This window comes from Hyperolius riggenbachi, chromosome 3, assembly GCF_040937935.1.
Source record: "Hyperolius riggenbachi isolate aHypRig1 chromosome 3, aHypRig1.pri, whole genome shotgun sequence".
Lineage (NCBI taxonomy): Eukaryota > Metazoa > Chordata > Amphibia > Anura > Hyperoliidae > Hyperolius > Hyperolius riggenbachi.
In genome coordinates this window covers 241,702,041-241,721,433 of record NC_090648.1, presented here as the reverse complement: position 1 = coordinate 241,721,433, position 19,393 = coordinate 241,702,041, and the positions used below count along the sequence as shown (strand labels likewise).

General features: G+C 42.3%; 1 protein-coding gene across 1 annotated transcript in view; it reads right to left on the bottom strand.

Moving 5' to 3' along the window:
* Positions 1–19,393, bottom strand: part of LOC137563511 (store-operated calcium entry regulator STIMATE-like) — a 112,555-nt gene that overhangs the window by 57,302 nt on the left and 35,860 nt on the right. The window contains exons 2-3 of the mRNA XM_068276053.1: positions 5,526–5,574; positions 24–119 (exon numbers count right to left, since the gene is read on the bottom strand). Of these exons, the coding sequence (XP_068132154.1) occupies positions 24–119; positions 5,526–5,574 (145 nt within the window). The remainder of the gene's footprint in view (positions 1–23; positions 120–5,525; positions 5,575–19,393) is intronic.

The following is a 19,393-nucleotide window of genomic DNA, read 5'->3' as shown; positions in this document are numbered from 1 at the left end:
TAGTTTTTATACCCCTCACTTACAGAGAACACGGATCCTCTTTGGTCAGTTCAGAAAGGAACACATTTGTGAAGTGGATGAAGAGTGCTCCTATGCCTTGTTTGGAAGTGTCAAAAACCCTAAGAGGAAAAACAAACCTTTATCAAACACACCTTTAATAGACAAGGTAGGGTATATTACAACAACAGCAACACTGACTGCAAATTTATATCACAAGTTAAAGGAAATGTCTCAAAATAGTTTTCAGCAGCAAACCTTTAAATATAAAGGAAACATGTATTACATTTTTGTATCCCCTTCCCATTATTGTTCCTGACACATGAAATTATCGCTTTCCTTTCCTCCACCTCATAAATACACCCTCTGCTTTCTAATCTAATTGAATGATTATGAATGATTGGGGTTTTTTTTTTTTTTTTTTTTTATAAAAAGGTATCGCCAGACCAGCAGTAAGACCAAAATGTGCCCTAGCATATTCTGTGCTTTGTACCTCTCACACCTTACACACACATTGGCCTCAATTCACTAAGCTTATCTCCTGTCTTTAATAACTCTTCTAGAGTTGTTACCATGGTGATAAGACATGTAGTATTCAGGAAACATTTTACCTCAGGCAAACCTAAAGTTAACTCTTCTGTCTTTAAATTAACTCTCCAATCCTTAAAGGGAAGGTTCAGGGACTATCTGAAAAAAATAAAAATCCCCATCCACTTACCTGGGGCTTCCTCCAGCCCGTGGCAGGCAGGAGGTGCCCTCGGCGCCGCTCCGCAGGCTCTCGGTGGTCTCCGGTGGCGCGCCCGACCTGGCCAGGCCGGCGGCCAGGTCGGGCTCTTCTGCGCTCCAAGGCCCGGCACTTCTGCGTCCCACGCCGGCGCTCTGACGTCATCGGACGTCCTCCGGGCTGTACTGCGCAGGCGCAGTAGTTCTGCGCCTGCGCAGTACAGCCCGGAGGACGTCCGATGACGTCAGCGCGCCGGCGTGGGACGCAGAAGTGCCGGGCCTTGGAGCGCAGAAGAGCCAGACCTGGCCGCCGGCCTGGCCAGGTCGGGCGCGCCACCGGAGACCACCGGGAGCCTGCGGAGCGGCGCCGAGGGCACCTCCTGCCTGCCACGGGCTGGAGGAAGCCCCAGGTAAGTGGATGGGGATTTTTATTTTTTTCAGATAGTCCCTGAACCTTCCCTTTAAAATAACTCCAGAGTTAAAGACAGGCTGTTAATTAACTGCGTGTGAAAATAACTACAGAGGAGGTAAATTAACTACAGAGGAGGTAAATTAACTACAGAGGAGGTAAATTAACTACAGAGGAGGTAAATTAACTACAGAGGAGGTAAATTAACTACAGAGGAGGTAAATTAACTACAGAGGAGGTAAATTAACTACAGAGGAGGTAAATTAACTACAGGAGAGGTAACTTAACTACAGAGGAGGTAAATTAACTACAGGAGAGGTAACTTAAAGAGGAGCTGTTAGGTATAAGGTCTCAGAGAAAATAAACACATATATCAGTAGCTAAAGATTGGCTGTACTTACATTACATATGCATTTCACTGTCCACGTTTGTACTTCACAGAATTTGTATATAGTATATGCAGAGATAGATGCTCCTGACAGCTCATGGCAGGCTCCATGTTTTTCTGTCAAATGTGTCGTCATGTCCTGCCTGCTTCCTGATCACAGATAAGCTCCTACTTGAACAACACAGTGTGCAGTGAATATTAACCTCCTTGGCGGTAACCCCGTGTGTGACACGGGGTAAGCCGCCGGAGGGTGCCGCTCAGGCCCTGCTGGGCCGATTTTCATAATTTTTGCTTTGCTGGACGCAGCTAGCACTTTGCTAGCTGCGCCAGCACTCTGATCGCCGCCGGCCCCTGCCCGATCGCCGCTATCTGCTGCGGCGCGGGCCCCCCCCCCCCCCCTCCAGACCCCAACGCTGCCTGGCCAATCAGTGCCAGGCAGCGCCGAGGGGTGGCCCGGGACTCCCAATGACGTCCCGACGTCAGTGACGTCGGTGACGTCATCCCGCCCCGTCGCCATGGCGACGGGGGAAGCCCTCCAGGAAATCCCGTTCTATGAACGGGATTTCCTGATCGGAGATCGCCGAAGGCGATCGAAGCGGGCGGGGGGATGCCGCTCAGCAGCGGCTATCATGTAGCGAGCCCTCGGCTCGCTACATGATAAAAAAAAAAATTTTTTTTTAAAAAACTGCTGCGCTCCCTCCTGGCGGTATTTTTCATACCGCCAAGGAGGTTAATGAGCCATGTGGCTAGGAACAATAGCTGACTCCTGCAGTGTACTCTGCCCCGGAGATTTATCAGTGCTACGCGCTGGACTGAGTTACAAGCTGCTGAAACGTCTCATTAGCAGCCGAGGGGAGGGCCCCAGAATGCTTTGCAGTATAGTATGCGGCTTGCGTCCCCTTAGGTCTAACAGCTTTTCTGATAAGAACACATCAAAGGTAAAAGAGATTTTTATCTTCAATAATGCCTTTATGGCTTCCTTCTAAACTGTTTAACACAGGAGAATAGAGGTTTAAATTAGCTTCTGCAGCCTGACAGTTACTCTTTAAGGAATGAAGAGGTAAGATAACTCTCTCACGTGTGGAGGTAAGTTTTCTCTTGCTTTATTATCTCTAGCATGATCTTAGTGAATTGAGGCCAATGTTTACATGAATGGCTGGCAGCCTTGGCAAAAGAAAGGTGAAACTGTGAAGATAAAATTAATAGAAAAAGAAGCGGACAGATTTAGAATTGAATGTACTGTATAAAATATGTCTATTCTCCCCAACACACATTAGGCCTAGCTTTTCATCTAGTCAAAAATTGTATCATGTAGGTACTATACTGGGGTGGAGGCGGATTTCTTTCCTTATCTTCCCCCTTTCTGCAGAGTCGTGAGCAGGCGGTAACAGGGGAGCTTAAAATTCACCTGATCGTCGCGTCCTTATGGCAACAGGGCAGCCGGCATGTAATAAGCTTGCTCGTCACGACGTCATGTCAGGGGAAGCCCTGTTTCCATGGAGACGCAGCGCAGGAAGCTGCGATCAGGTGAGTTTTAAGCGACTCTGCAGGGAGGGGGGGGAAGATGAGGAAGAGTTGTAGGAATGCGGCCTGTGGTCCTCAGCATGGGGCCCGGGCCTGCCCTAGAATGTAGCTGGGACACAGAATGTGAGCCGCAATAAGGAAAGCTGTTTGTTGCAAATGCAATACCCCCATATACTGGTCACACATGACAATTTCTGTCAGCCTGGTTATTTGTTGAAAGCTAAACTGGAACAAATCACTTGCTTCAGAAAGCTACATGACCCACAGGTTAGCTAGAAATCTTCTTCTCGGAGCCTGACCACAATACTGTAGCACATTATAGCAGATCTGAGCTAAAAAGAAACTGACTATATTGCATCAGCAGCATTATAAATATAAAGTAAAACAGTACTACCTAGCTAAACACAAAATGCAAACAACTTAAAAAAGCAAACAGTGGCATAGTGGTTAGCACTTTTTCCTTGCACCGCTGGATCCCTGGTTCAAATACTAGCCAGGACATCTATCTATCTATCTATCATGTATGTTCTCCCCGTGTCTGAGTAGGTTTCCTCTGGGCACTTCGGTTTTCATCCCACATCCCGAAAAACATACAGATAAGTTAATTACCTTCCCCCATAAATTGGCCCTAGACTACAATACATACACTTCACGATACATACGTAGACATATGACTATAGTAGGAATTAGATTGTGAGCCCCTCTGAGGTACAGTTAAGTTTCAAGACTATATACTCTGTACATCGCTGTGGAAGATGTCAGGGATATATAAATACTAAATAATAATACATTTAAAAAAAAAAAAAAAAAAAAAAAAAAAAAACACACACCCTTAACCACTTCCCAACTGAGGGGTTTTACCCCCTGACCACCAGAGCAATTTTCACCTTTCAGCGCTCCTTCCATTCATTCGTCTATAATTTTATCATTACTTATCGCAATGAAATGAACTATATCTTGTTTTTTTCGCCACCAATTAGGCTTTCTTTAAGTGGGACATTATGCCAAGAATAATTTTATTCTAAATGTGTTTTAATGGGAAAATAGGAAACAATGTCAGAAAAAAAAATTATTATTTTTCAGTTTTCGGCCTTTATAGTTTTTAAATAATGCATGCTACTGTAATTAAAACCCATTAACTGTATATGCCTATTTATCCTGGTTATAAAACCGTTTAAATTATGTCCCTATCACAATGTTTGCCGCCAATATTTTAATTGGAAATAAAGGTGCATTTTTTCAGTTTTGCGTCCATCCCTAATTACAAGCCCATAGTTTATAAAGTAACAGTGTTATACCCTCTTGACATAAATATTTAAAAAGTTCAGTCCCTAAGGTAACTATTTATGTATTTTTTTTAAAATGTAAATTTTTTATTTTTTTTTAATTACAAAAAAAAAAAATTTGGGGAGTGTGGGAGGTAAGGAGTTAATTTTTTGTGTAAAACTAGTTTATTTGTGTGTAAAAAATAGTTAGGGTGTAGTTTTACTATTTGGCCACAAGATGGCAACAGTAACTTTTTGTTTCATGCGACCTGCAAGCGTCCTTCCGGACGCTTGCAGGAAGTAGAAAGAGGCTGGGACTTTGTTATTGCTCACAATGATCGCGCTGCTCAGCCGAGCGGCAGCGGATCATTGCGGGCTTAGATCAACGAACGGGAATGGATTTTCCCGTTCGTTGATCTCTGGGCGAGCGGGCGGCGGCGTGTTTACTAGCGGCGGGCGGCGTGTTTACGAGCGGGAGCACGGGAGTGCGCAAAGTACGGATTTCTCCGTCCCTGGGGGTTAAAGGATGGAAAAAGGGACGGAGAAATCCGTACGGGCGGGGGTAAAGTGGTTAAGATCAACACACACCATACAATCTTGGTTGTACAGATTTACCAAATCTATGTAGAATAAGGGCCAACAGATTGAAAATACATTGAATGATTGATTGGATAAGCTCTTATACTACATGAAAGTGGTAAGATTGAACAACCAAGATTGTATGGTGTGTGTTGAGCCTTAAGCTCCGTCTACACAGAGCGATGTAACAGCAATGATACTTATGAATCGAGCCACTGATGTGGCCCGATTGATAAGATCCGTCAGGTCGGATTTCGCCACCGCCGATTCCCTGCTCATTCCCCACGAGTGGACAATGGCAGGGAATCGAGCAGAAGATAAGCGGCGGGGACGAGCGGGGTATCGAATCCGACGCACGCGCGGGCAAACGGGGACACGGCGGGTACGCGCGGGGATGTGGAAGAGGCGATCCAGTGGCTAATCGAGCCGCCGGATCACCTCGTGTAGACGGGGCTTTAAAAAGGAAAAGGATTCTGAGAGAGGTGCTCCCAGGTGCACTTGCGATCTTGGAACCAAGAGAGCTGTGGAGGTAGATAGATTAGGGGGAAAGGCTAATGACATTATAGAGTAATAGGGGAGGGAGATGAAAAAAAATCTATTCTATGTAAGACAATTAAATGTAAACAAAGCAAGTTCTCACCATATTCTCCAGGGGCGCCTCTCTTCTTTTGGTTCTCTCCAGCGTTTTACTGCAACAAACAATGGGCAGAAAAGAAAAAAAAAAAAGTTAAGACATTAAATAACATTGCTTATTATACTACCTTAAAAGTGGTCAAATTCTGACAGAACATTCAATAAAAAAGTGTTTTCCTACTTTTTATTACCCATACCATTATTATATTTGCTTTTGTGCACAAGTAATATTGTTCATTTACAAATTATACGTTTCCAAAGTACAATTTATCTGCTCTGAGGGCTGCCATTGCATATTATTCAAGCTGCTTTTTTATTATATATTAAAATCTTCTAGTGAGCTCTTCTGAACTGTGTTTATGCTTGAAGCACAGAGAGCTCCTTTTTAGTTGTTACAATGTAACAACTGAGGAATGTAAACAAAAGATCATGTTATCTCATCTTTGGATGCGGATCAGAAGCTAAAGGGGCTTTCCATGGCAGGACAGTTGCTGTGTGTAGTTGCTGTGTGTAACTGTTTGAATGCTGTTCTGCAACAATTTTTGTTTGTGCTAGTAGGCTGTGAACTCACTAGGCATTGCGTGAAAGGTTGCATTTTGCTGCATATTCATTTGTGCATTTTAAGTGCACTTTGAGTGTGGTGGCATTTTGCATTTTAATTTCACACATGCATTTTTCTTGCATTTTGCTTGTGTTTAAATGGGTTTGCGTTTTGCACACATAAATCGCAAATGCGTTTTGTATGTGATTTTATATGCGTTTTATACTCATCACTAGTAGATCAAGTGGAAGTCCGCACCGTCTCTTTAAGATAAATCTTGTTTTATTGGTATCAAAATTACATTAAAAAGAACCAGTAGGCAAGACAGTCCGCTGTTTCGGGCTCCTGCCCTTCTTCATGTTGCCAGGTTCTGAATATAGATTCAAACACATCACACATATATACATCAGAGTAACCAATCAGATTCCATATACAAAGAGGAGGACCTGATGGGGAACTGCTCATTTAAATACAAAATCCCTCCCCCCCATGTATCTCTATGGGGCACGAATATACTTTAATAAAACATTCAGTATAAGAGTTACAGTTCTCAAATTAACTCCATATGGGATAAATATAACAGCAAGCAATATCCCCATAGTTCATAAAGTTGTCATGGCTATAGATCACATTTGCCACATTCGCATAGTGTACTACAGATCCGTAAACAAACACACCTCCATAGCAACTATCCAATCAGAGGACGCTATACGCGTCCGCATCACAGCCTGGGAGGTACCCATATCACATGATCGTACTTGCCGACCAATCAAAAAAGCCGGCGTCAAATGACGCGTGTGACGCGGCCAAACATCCGCGTACCACCAAGTCAAGCGCGACCTTTCCGCCATAATACCAATATAGTCTTGCGAACGCAAAAATATCGTCATGTGAACGCGAAAAAATCGCCAACTAAATGCCAAAAAAAAGGTACACAATATAGCTGCGGCCATGCGAAAAATTGAAAAATGATGCAGAGACTCACCCAGGGGAGAATATGCATCAAAGGTATAATTATATTTGTTTCAAACCAGACACAATCTAAATGGCAAATGTGATAGAATATAGCCAGAAAAACAAGCTCTAATCCATTTACTCTATGTTAACCAGTTCGGCCTATCTGGACGAGCTTCCTCGTCCAGATAGGCACTGGTGCTGCCGCCGGCTCGTGCGCGCGATCGGGTGCGCCCCCGCGCGCGCTCCCGCTGCTAGCCCCCCGATCAGTGAATGGGAATATAATTCCCATTCACCGATCTAACTTCCCCGCAGAAATACCGACGCTTTCTCTCCAGAGAGCGCGGTATTTCTGCCCCCAGGAAACAACTCCTCAGCATTTTAGTTCCTAGATGCGAGCTGGTTCGCATCTAGGACTTTTTTCACTGTGGCCATCTTGTGGCCAAATAGTAAACTGCACCCACATACATTTTTGATTAAAAAAAAACATTATTTTACATTTAAAATTAGCAGTTTCCCTCCCACACCAAAAATTACCCACATACACTTTTTTTATTAAAAAAAAAAAAAAAAAAAACATAAATAGTTACCCAAGGGTCTGAACTTTTTAAATATGCATGTCAAGAGAATATGTTATTATATTATTTAAAATTATAAGCTTATAAATAGTGATGGACGCAAATTGAAAAAATGCACCTTTATTTGTAAATGAAATATCGGCACCATAAATTGTGATAGGGACATCGTTTGAATGGTGTAATAACCGGGACAGATGGGCCAATAAAATACATGCGTTTTAATTACGGTAGCGTATATTAATTTCAACCTATAATGGCCAAAAACTGAGAAATAATGAATTTTTTCCGTTTTTTTCTTATTCTTCCTGTTAAAATGCATTTACAGTAAAGTGGCTCTTAGCAAAATGTATCACCCACAGAAAGCCTAATTGGTGGCGGAAAAAACAAGCTATAGATCAATTCATTGTGATAAGTAGCAATAAAGTTATAGGCGAATGAATGGGAGGTGAACGTTGCTCGGATGCATGAGATTTTCGGCACTGCGGCGCTGAACCGATTAATAATGGCACTCTAAAAAATTAAAAAACCAATACAACAAAGATCCCAATGTGAACTCCAAAATAAACATATATATATATATATATATAGAACAAGAGCAGTTCGATTACCAATCAAGGCGCAAGTCATAGTCCCTATTTAATCCAGAATTAATCGTATCCAATTCCCTAATCCACCTAGATTCCATTTTAAGAAGTTTAGACAGCCTATCGCCTCCTTTGTTATCTAAGGGGACACTACTAATGATACATACTTTAAGTTGACTTACATTATGTCTAAAAAGGGTAAAATGTTCTGACACAGCTTGATCGTTGTTGTGATTACGTATGGCCGATTTGTGCGATGCCAGTCTATCTTTGACAGCAACAAAAAATGAGTCTAAATTAAATGTACAACACCATAATAAGTGTCCCATCAGATACAAATAAACTGTATAGAACCGGAAAGAAAAGATCATCTGTATGGGCCATAATATAAACTCCATGAAATGCAAAAGCTTCACAAACATGATCTTTATTGAAAACACTACAACACAAGGAATAAAAACATTTAAAAATTGGGTAACAGACACTGGGGGACTCTGATACAATAGTCAAATGATTTGGTACATGACACAAAGGATATCTAGGAAACACCGGACAGGAATAACCAATGCATAATCAATACTGACACTAGTGTTCCTAAATGGAAATGGCGATAGGAACAACACAATGAAAATAACAATGAACTATACAGCAATAATCATTAAAGAATACATAGACCTCTCGCAGGATAAACCAAAAATAAGTCAATCAGTCACAGATAAATACTGCCACCGAGAAGCTGTAAGTCAAATATATGCGCAGATAGAATAATATAAAGAATAACCTACCAGTGCTAGTATCAGATAAGTGTCCCCAAGTGCACCCCTCCACGCGTATCGCGGCAACGCCGCTTTATCAAGAGGTCTCTTGATAAAGCGGCGTTGCCGCAATACGCGTGGATATCTTTTGGTTTATCCTGCGAGAGGTCTATGTATTCTTTAATGATTATTGCTGTATAGTTCATTGTTATTTTCATTGTGTTGTTCCTATCGCCATTTCCATTTAGGAACACTAGTGTCAGTATTGATTATGCATTGGTTATTCCTGTCCGGTGTTTCCTAGATATCCTTTGTGCCATGCACCAAATCATTTGACTATTGTATCAGAGTCCCCCAGTGTCTGTTACCCAATTTTTAAATGTTTTTATTCCTTGTGTTTTAGTGTTTTCAATAAAGATCATGTTTGTGAAGCTTTTGCATTTCATGGAGTTTATATTATGGCCCAGCCAGTCTATCTTTGAGTCTTTGGGTCGTTTGACCCACATAGCATTTGCCACAAGGGCATTTAAGTAAATAGACTACCCAACTGGAATTGCACGAATATCTGCCATGTATTTTGTATTTCTTACCACTGGTAGGATGTGAAATAGTGTCACCCCGAATAAGGCTATTACAAATGTGGCAGTTGAGACATGGAAAAGTGCCACAACGTCCCCTATATACGGTTTGATTAGAAATGTCAGAGTGTACAAGTTTACTACGAAGAGAGGGAGGTCTTTTATAACAAAACATGGGTGACCGTTTAAATTCAGGTATGTATGGCAACGAGTCACCTAGAATGCTCCAATTGCGTTTGACACATTTTTCAACCTGGTGACTAATGGTATTATAGGTTGATACTAGCCTGACTGTGTCCATTTTGGACTTTCTAGAATTTTTGGGCTTACTATTAATTGTATGTTGTTTCTGTAGTTGTTCACTAAGAATACTGTCAGGGTACCCCCTCTGTTTAAATCTCCCCACCATCTCAGCAAGTCTTGTGTCCTGATTATCCTTTTCACTAACAATTCTGCCTATTCTTTGGAACTGTCCACCCGGGATATTACTAACCATATGTCTGGGATGAAAGCTGCTAAAATGCAGAATAGCATTACGGTCCGTTTGCTTCCTGTACAAGTCAGCAAGCAATCTACCATCCTTCTTATATAACTTCGTATCCAAGTACGCAATGCCCTCCAGATCAAAACTGGCAGTAAGTTTAATCTCATGACATCTCTCATGCAGTGAATCAATAAATTCCAAAAGGGTCGAGTGTGGCCCCGCCCACAAGCAAAAGACATCATCGATGTAGCGAAACCAACATCGTGCATGTCGAGAAAACAGTGGGGAGGTATACACATGGGCCTCTTCATAGAGGCCCATATAAAGATTAGCATACACAGGGGCCACACTCGACCCCATGGCTGTACCCCTGCATTGTAAATAGAAATTGTCATTAAAAAGAAAATAATTCTCTCTTAGAATAATGTTCAACATACTAACCAAGAAAGATCTCTGGGCACCGTCATAATCAAAGTATGCAAAAAGATAATGTTCGATCGCCTCTACACCCCCATCATGAGGGATGGAGGTGTAGAGGCTCTCAACATCCAGTGTTACAAGCAGCCAATCATCACCGACATCATCTAACTTATCTATCTCACTCAGGAAATAGCCTGTGTCTCTAACATAAGATGGCAAACAACTAACATAAGGCTGGAGAATACGATCTAAAAATCTCGCCATAGGGGAAAAAAATAGAATCAGTGGCTGCCACTATTGGTCGACCAGGGGGGAGCAGTGGATTCTTATGGATCTTGGGTAATGTGTACAATAACGGAGTAGATGGATGTCTATTAATGAGAAAGCGAGAAACATCATCACCAATGAGGCCATTATTCAAGGCCCCATTCACCAAGTTCTCAACCTTCACCATAATCGACATGATTGGATTACCATCCAATTTCCTGTACACATTATGATCAGACAATTGATCCATAATTTCTCTAATGTAATAATCCCTGTCCATAATGACCACTGCTCCCCCCTTGTCCGCTGGGCGTATAATGATTTCAGAATTTGCCTCCAAGCCTTTCAAGGCTTTCCTCTCATCTGGGGTCAAGTTGTGATTGACCCAATATTCACCCCTCTTAGTAGATTTCTCTACTTTCTGTAATTCATTTGTAACCCGTTTAATAAATAGATCAATGGCCGGATGACTGCTAGGTGTAAATGCACTTTTATTACGAAGGCCAATTTCTTTAAGAGAGAGGCAGTTCTCGTCAGAAGGTGCTGTAAATCTAAAAATAGGGTCAGATCGGGGAGTCCCGAAAATTTTTTTAAGTTTCAGGGTTCGAAAAAAACGATTAAGTTCAATGTCCAGAGAGAAAAAATCTGGGCCATGAGTTGGGCAAAAGGACAGTCCATATTCAAGAGTCTGCTTTTCAACATTAGATAGATTGTAAGATGAGATATTAACAACAAGAGACACTTCACCTATCTTCTCCTCAGTTGGATTGGACTCCTCTGTTTTGAGGTACCGGCGTTTATGTTTCCTGCCACCACGTCTGCTTCTCCTCTTCCTCTCTCGGGTGTCGGATCCCGTGAGGACAAAAAATCAGACGTGGAACCACCAGCCATAGAACTTTCATCACCAGAGGGAATATGATTTTTCTTCTGCTTGAAATTTTTATTAGGTTTACGTCCTCTCCCCTTAGATGGATAATTATTGAAGGGTCTCCTTCCTCCTGGGACACGTTTCTGCCAACTGTACACATAGCCATGTAAATAATCATTCTGATCACGTTTATACTTGGACCTCTTTGTCTCCTCTAAGCTATCTGAAAATTTCTTTATCTTAGAGTCCAGATTTTCCAAGTATTGTTGGAACTCATCATCTGCGAGGGCCATTTTAAGATCACTTTCCAAGCCACTCATTTTGATCTCCAACCTCGGCAACTCTTGATGTATTCTTGCTATCATGTGTACCATTGAGTCAAAGGAAGCTTTATTCCAGATCTTAGCCCAAACTGAGGTGAAGTCCGTTTCATCCGAGAACAGAAATGGCGCCACTTGCGATCGGTTAGATCGAGGGATAATACCGGTCCGGTGATATTCAGCAAGAATTTTGGCATGTAGATTTAGTGAAGTCCATGTTTTCTTGGAGGCTTCAAGCTCTTGTTTGATAAGTTTAGTGTCAGATTTGTTCAGGATACTCGATCCACCATCCGCCAAAGACAGGATTTTATCGATCTGCTCATGTGTATATGTAAAGACATTATCTTCTTTATGATGTTCACCTGTTGCCATGGTGCAAATTTGGTAGGTATCAAAGTGAACCAGTAAGCATAGGAAAGAGCCAATCACACTCTTCTGGCATACCACCCTTAGTCAGAAGCAAGGGGGTAAGATGTGCAGGACTTGTCTCCGGATACCGCAGAGAATAGTACTAGTAGATCAAGTGGAAGTCCGCACCGTCTCTTTAAGATAAATCTTGTTTTATTGGTATCAAAATTACATTAAAAAGAACCAGTAGGCAAGACAGTCCGCTGTTTCGGGCTCCTGCCCTTCTTCATGTTGCCAGGTTCTGAATATAGATTCAAACACATCACACATATATACATCAGAGTAACCAATCAGATTCCATATACAAAGAGGAGGACCTGATGGGGAACTGCTCATTTAAATACAAAATCCCTCCCCCCCATGTATCTCTATGGGGCACGAATATACTTTAATAAAACATTCAGTATAAGAGTTACAGTTCTCAAATTAACTCCATATGGGATAAATATAACAGCAAGCAATATCCCCATAGTTCATAAAGTTGTCATGGCTATAGATCACATTTGCCACATTCGCATAGTGTACTACAGATCCGTAAACAAACACACCTCCATAGCAACTATCCAATCAGAGGACGCTATACGCGTCCGCATCACAGCCTGGGAGGTACCCATATCACATGATCGTACTTGCCGACCAATCAAAAAAGCCGGCGTCAAATGACGCGTGTGACGCGGCCAAACATCCGCGTACCACCAAGTCAAGCGCGACCTATCCGCCATAATACCAATATAGTCTTGCGAACGCAAAAATATCGTCATGTGAACGCGAAAAAATCGCCAACTAAATGCCAAAAAAAGGGTACACAATATAGCTGCGGCCATGCGAAAAATTGAAAAATGATGCAGAGACTCACCCAGGGGAGAATATGCATCAAAGGTATAATTATATTTGTTTCAAACCAGACACAATCTAAATGGCAAATGTGATAGAATATAGCCAGAAAAACAAGCTCTAATCCATTTACTCTAAGAGGGATTTTGTATTTAAATGAGCAGTTCCCCATCAGGTCCTCCTCTTTGTATATGGAATCTGATTGGTTACTCTGATGTATATATGTGTGATGTGTTTGAATCTATATTCAGAACCTGGCAACATGAAGAAGGGCAGGAGCCCGAAACAGCGGACTGTCTTGCCTACTGGTTCTTTTTAATGTAATTTTGATGCCAATAAAACAAGATTTATCTTAAAGAGATGGTGCGGACTTCCACTTGATCTACTAGTACTATTCTCTGCGGTATCCGGAGACAAGTCCTGCACATCTTACCCCCTTGCTTCTGACTAAGGGTGGTATGCCAGAAGAGTGCGAATGGCTCTTTCCTTATACTCATCACTAGGAAGTCAACAGGAGGGTGATCAAACTTTTTTTTCTATTAAATGCATTAAAAAAATGTAATAAAATGCTATACCACTGAGTCGCCATTGACATACATTATGTGCGTTTTAGAAGCATTTTGGAAAAATATGCAAGTGAAAATGAGAAGACAGCTTTAATAAAGTTGCAGGATGATGGGTCCCTTGACAGACTGGATCCAACCATGAGCCTAAATGTGCTTCAAATTCTGTTGACTGCTGGGATCAGGACTTGATCCCATGAGAAGCCTCAGGGCTAGTGACGTTTCCTGTTGCTATAGAGGGGCGAGAAGGGCGGAAGGTGCGGTGCATGACGGCGCAGCACAGAATGGGTGGTGTTTGTAGAAAAGCAATACCCTTGGCCTACGTTTGACTGAGTAGATCTGCCATGCGGATCACTTGCCGATGCATCAAAGAGGATTGGGGCAACTCTACATACCCTGAATTCTTGGCAGACGCAGCCCTTGCCAGTCACCTAGGCCAGGGATCTGAATCTGTGGCTCTAGAGCCCTATGTGGCTCTGATAGTGGCTGGAGCTAACCTGCCATTATGCCTTGCCCCCCTTTGTGTAGTTGCCAGTTGGTGCAGCCCAGCCTGCCCATAAAAACGCTCTATCTCCTCCTCTTCGGGCCTCTCTACAGTGGGGCCATGTGACTGCGTGCCACACTGCACTGTGCCGACTTTGCAGTGCAAAACCTTGTTCAGAGCCTCCACCAGACTAGTCCCGGACTCCGCCAGCAGAATCAGCAGCAGCAAAATGTAACAGTATGCTACCCGGGCTGCTGCTTGTAAGTATAGCTCTTAACGTGTTGTATGTGAAAGGGCGGGCCTAGCATTACTGGAGGGCCTCATGTTCCATAACTAGTACACTGCTGAAACTTCAAAAGTTGGCCAGTCAAAATTATTCAGCTTGAATGGGACTACAAGAACCTGCAGGGATCTACATGGTTTGTTATGGTGTACTTTCAACTTATAATAGGAAAATATAGGAACTGTATAATAAACCAAGTTGAGCTCTGCTGGCTGCAGGCTTAATAATGTTGACTGGCTAACTTTAGACCTTCCAGCACTGTACTAGTTATAACTAATATAGTGCTGAAAGGTCTAAAGTCGACCCAGTGTCCCCCACCATTATTAATGCAAGACTGTATCAATAACTTTGGGATCTAATCACTAACAGAATTCCAAGGAAATGCAAGGTCATTCATATTACTGGGCAGCACGGTGGCGTAGTGGTTAGCTCTCTCGCCTTGCAGCGCTGGGTCCCTGGTTCGAATCCCAGCCAGGGCACTATCTGCAAAGAGTTTGTATGTTCTCTCCGTGTCTGTGTGGGTTTCCTCCGGGCACTCCGGTTTCCTCCCACATTCCAAAAACATACATAGGGATAAGTTAATTGGCTCCCCCTAAAATTGGCCCTAGACTACAGTACTTACACTACATAATATAGACATATGGCAATGGTAGGGATTAGATTGTGAGCTCCTTTGAGGGACAGTTAGTGACAAGACAATATATATATATATATATATATATATATATATATATATATATATATATATATATATATATATATATATATATATATATATTGTACAGCGCTGCGTAATATGTCGGCGCTATATAAATACTGAATAATAATAATAATAATAATAATAATAATAATAATATTACATGTGAGTATGGTCATATTTCTATTTTAAAGTGAAATACAGTTTTTGGTCATGATATAAGATTATTTCTAGGATATCTGGTTTAATATAATGTCAGTAGCTAATTTAAACAGACTCCTAAAAACATGGTCCTTGAAAAGAAATTTGGCTTGCAAAAGAAATCTTAATCGTTATATTGCTGATCTTTGGCTCTTTTGACAAATGAGTTTGCAGACCACTGACCTAGGCTGCTGCTGCGTAAATCTTTAAATATAAAATAAAACCATGGGATATCTAAGAAAAAAAAAAGTGTATTTTTACCTCGGATTCACTTTAACACAAACTGGAAGACTTTCTCCAGATGTGCACAAAAGATAGAACCCTCCGAGTGAAATCTGATCAGAGAGGGATCTATCATTACCACACACTGCACATCGATTTTTAATAGATTTCAGAAAGCTAAAGAACAAAAAAAAACCCAAAACAATAAAGCAGCCACTCCTCCAGGTGAATCAGTTAATTTAGTCACAGATCGCGCCTGATAATTTGAGCACAGTCATAGGCCACTGTAGAAATTGTGGCTACGGCAGTGTCGGGAAGGTAACTTCAGCACTGGTTAAATTGGTGGGTGCCGGAGTCCCGCTATACTATAGACTGTAGGGACTGTTTAACCTCCTTGGCGGTAACCCCGTGTGTGACACAGGGTAAGCCGCCGGAGGGTGCTGCTCAGGCCCTGCTGTGCCGATTTACATAATTTTTTTTTCAAACACGCAGCTAGCACTTTGCTAGCTGCGCGTTTGGTCTGATCGCCGCCGCCCGCCGCCGATGCGCCGCTACCCGCCGCGGAAACAGCCCCCCCCATACCCCTTGCGCAGCCTGGCCAATCGCCGCCAGGCTGCGCTATGGGGTGGATCGGGACTCCCTGTGACGTCACGACGTCCATGACGTCACTCCGTTCATCGCCATGGCAACGGGGGAAGCCCTCAAGGAAATCCCGTTCAGAACGGGATTTCCTTATGGGCAAGCGGCGCCGGCGGCGATCGGAGGGGACGGGCGGACGTCGCAGGGAGGGGGGGGGGGGGGGGAAGCATGTAGCTAGAGCTGGGCTAGCTACATGCTAAAACAAAAAATAAATGAAAAAAACCCTCCCGCGGCTGCGAAGCCGCGGGAATTATACCGCCAGGGGGGGTTAACAGTGTATGGCACTTTAAGAGAACATACTTTTAGACATGCTCATACTGCTGTTAGAAAACCCATGAGGCTATCCAGACTTTGTAACAGTTTTACCCCGTAGGGCCCTATTGCCGTTATTTGCATTGTCTTGTCAGGTGTTAAACATTTAGGTCGCATGCACAGTGGGACGTTGCGGAGCTGCGTTAGAAAGTTTTATAACGCAGCTTACCGCACTGCAATGCTAATCCTATTGGACGTTCACCATGTGACGTTAGCATTGCATTGTAACATGTAGCGTTATAGTAACTCACTGCTTGCAGTGTGTTACCTCTAAACGCACATGTTACCGGGTACATGTAAGCATACTTTTCATTGCCTTCATGCTTTACTGTACCTACTGTATGCAATGGTAATGCAGCGTAAGGGCCTGTACACCCTGCTGCACTTGCGCTGCACTTTTAAAAATCGCATGCAATTTTTAAATCGAATAGCCTTTATGAAATTAGAAAAATCGCATAGCACTAGTGTGTACAGGTCTTCATGATTTACATGGTTTTTCAAAAGACCTTGCGATTAAAAAAAAACAAACAAAAAAACACATGCGATTTTAAAAGCGCAGCGCAAGTGCAGCAGTGTGTACAGGCCCTTAATATGCGTTACCACTTTTTTTGCGTTGCATTGTAATGCTGCATTGCGACTTTAACGTTGCATTACAACGCAACATCCCACTGTGAATGCGACCTCAGGGTGTATACACAGGACAATTTATCTACACTACATTACTAGTACAGGTATATAAAAATCAAACCAGTGTTCCGACTTTCAAAAAACAAAAAAACATACACTTTCTAAAACTGCACGGTATGCACTCTGTTCAGCCATGGAGGTTGCATAATGTGTGTTTTCTATAGCAATGTATGCATAACCTTAGCCACTATGGATTTTTAGCCTTCAGAGCTAGAGACACTTGTTTTCTTTACATGACCTCATGACCCTTAAAACTTTTAAAGGGCATGCTAACTCTGTTTTTCTTTATCATCTTAAAATGTGATTATTAATAGGATGACTGCACAAGTTCCATTCACAATTTTCTATGAGGTAATTAGTGGGTGTTCGATTAGCCAAGCCTGACATGAGACAGACAGCATCTTCCTGGACAGTCTATATCTGCTAGATATGGCCATGGAAATACATAGCACAAGCCATCATAAGACATAAGAAGCCTTTTATGGCCAGATTTAGTTGCATGGTCACTTTAAAGCATAGCAGTTACAAACGAAAAACAGAGAATGACAATCTGGACATTTAACCTTCCTGGTGGTATGGATGAGCCTGACTCGTCCAGGGAAAAATGGCTTAAAGAGATTCAGAGATTAAATTAACTCAACCTCTGATACTTACCTGGGGCTTCCTCCTGCCCCATAAACGTGTCTAAGTCCCCCGCCGTTCTCCCGTGGTCTGCCGTTCAGCCGCGGTGATCTCCGTTATCAGCCTCAGTGACGTCAGTCCGGGTCTACTGCATATGCATGGGAGGTCTGCGCATGCGCAGTAGACCCTAACTGGCATTGACTGAGGCTGATAACGGAGATCACTGAACGGCAGACTGCGGGAGGACGGCGTGGGACTTAGACACGTTTATGCGGCGGGAGGAAGCCCCAGGTAAGTATCAGAGCTTGAGTTAATTTCATCTCTGAGCCTCTTTAAAAACCGGTATGAACAAGTCAGGCTCATCCAGCAGTTCTAAGGCAGGTTTCCGTTTTTCGGCATGTGTTTTTCGCATTAAAACTCGTGTTTTGTATGTGAATTTTCACATGCTCTGGAAACCTGCTTGCAAAAATTCACACATGAACATGAATTTTAATGCATAAAAACTCATATGAAAAAAAAACTTCACGTTTTCTGCCAAAAATCTGAAGAAGAAGAAAGGGAAAATTAAATTAAAGGATGAACTGAAGTGAGAGGGATTTGGAGGGTGCCATATTAGTTTCCTTTTAAACAATACAATTTGCCTGGCAGCCCTGCGGGTGTATTTGGCTGCAGTAGTATCTGAATCACACCAGAAGCATGCAGCTAATCTTCTCAGAGCTGACAATAATGTCAGAAAAACACCTGATTTGCTGCATGCTTGTTCAGGGTCTATGGCTAAAAATATTAGAGGCCGAGGATTAGCAGGACAGCCAGGAAACTAATATAGCAAATAAATATAGCCACCTCCATATCCATCTCGCTTCAGTTGTCCTTTAAAATCAGAGCTGACAATAATGTCAGAAAAACACCTGATTTGCTGCATGCTTGTTCAGGGTCTATGGCTAAAAATATTAGAGGCCGAGGATTAGCAGGACAGCCAGGAAACTAATATAGCAAATACATATAGCCACCTCCATATCCATCTCGCTTCAGTTGTCCTTTAAAATTTATTTTTTTTAACATGATTACACTCAAAATATATACTAGACCCCTGCTTGACACATTTTGGCAAGTTACAGGCAAAAATGTAAGTAGAACTAATTGAACCACTGCCACAGAAATCCAGCAGAAATTGAACACCGGAGAGGTTAAATTTTATTTTTCACTTCTGGAGAGATTATTGATGAAAGTATTAAAATAAGTAATAAGACATTTATAAAAGTTTTTACATAAGCAAAACATGTGCATTCATACGATTCCCCCTAAATTTTTGTTAGTGTACAAAATAGTGGTGCAATGATATCCCTATCCACAAATCCCGGATTCCCTCATCCACGGATTCGACAAACCTGGCCGTGGCTAAAGAAAAATCCAGAACTACCGTGATTAAAATCCGGATTTGAAACTGAATCACGAATTTGAACCGGATTTTCGCAGTGAATGAGTCAATCACGGCTATCCACGGCCCTTGATCCGGATTTTCTTTTAACATTTATATCAAATCCCCCATACATGCTACAATCTCCAAAATAGCAT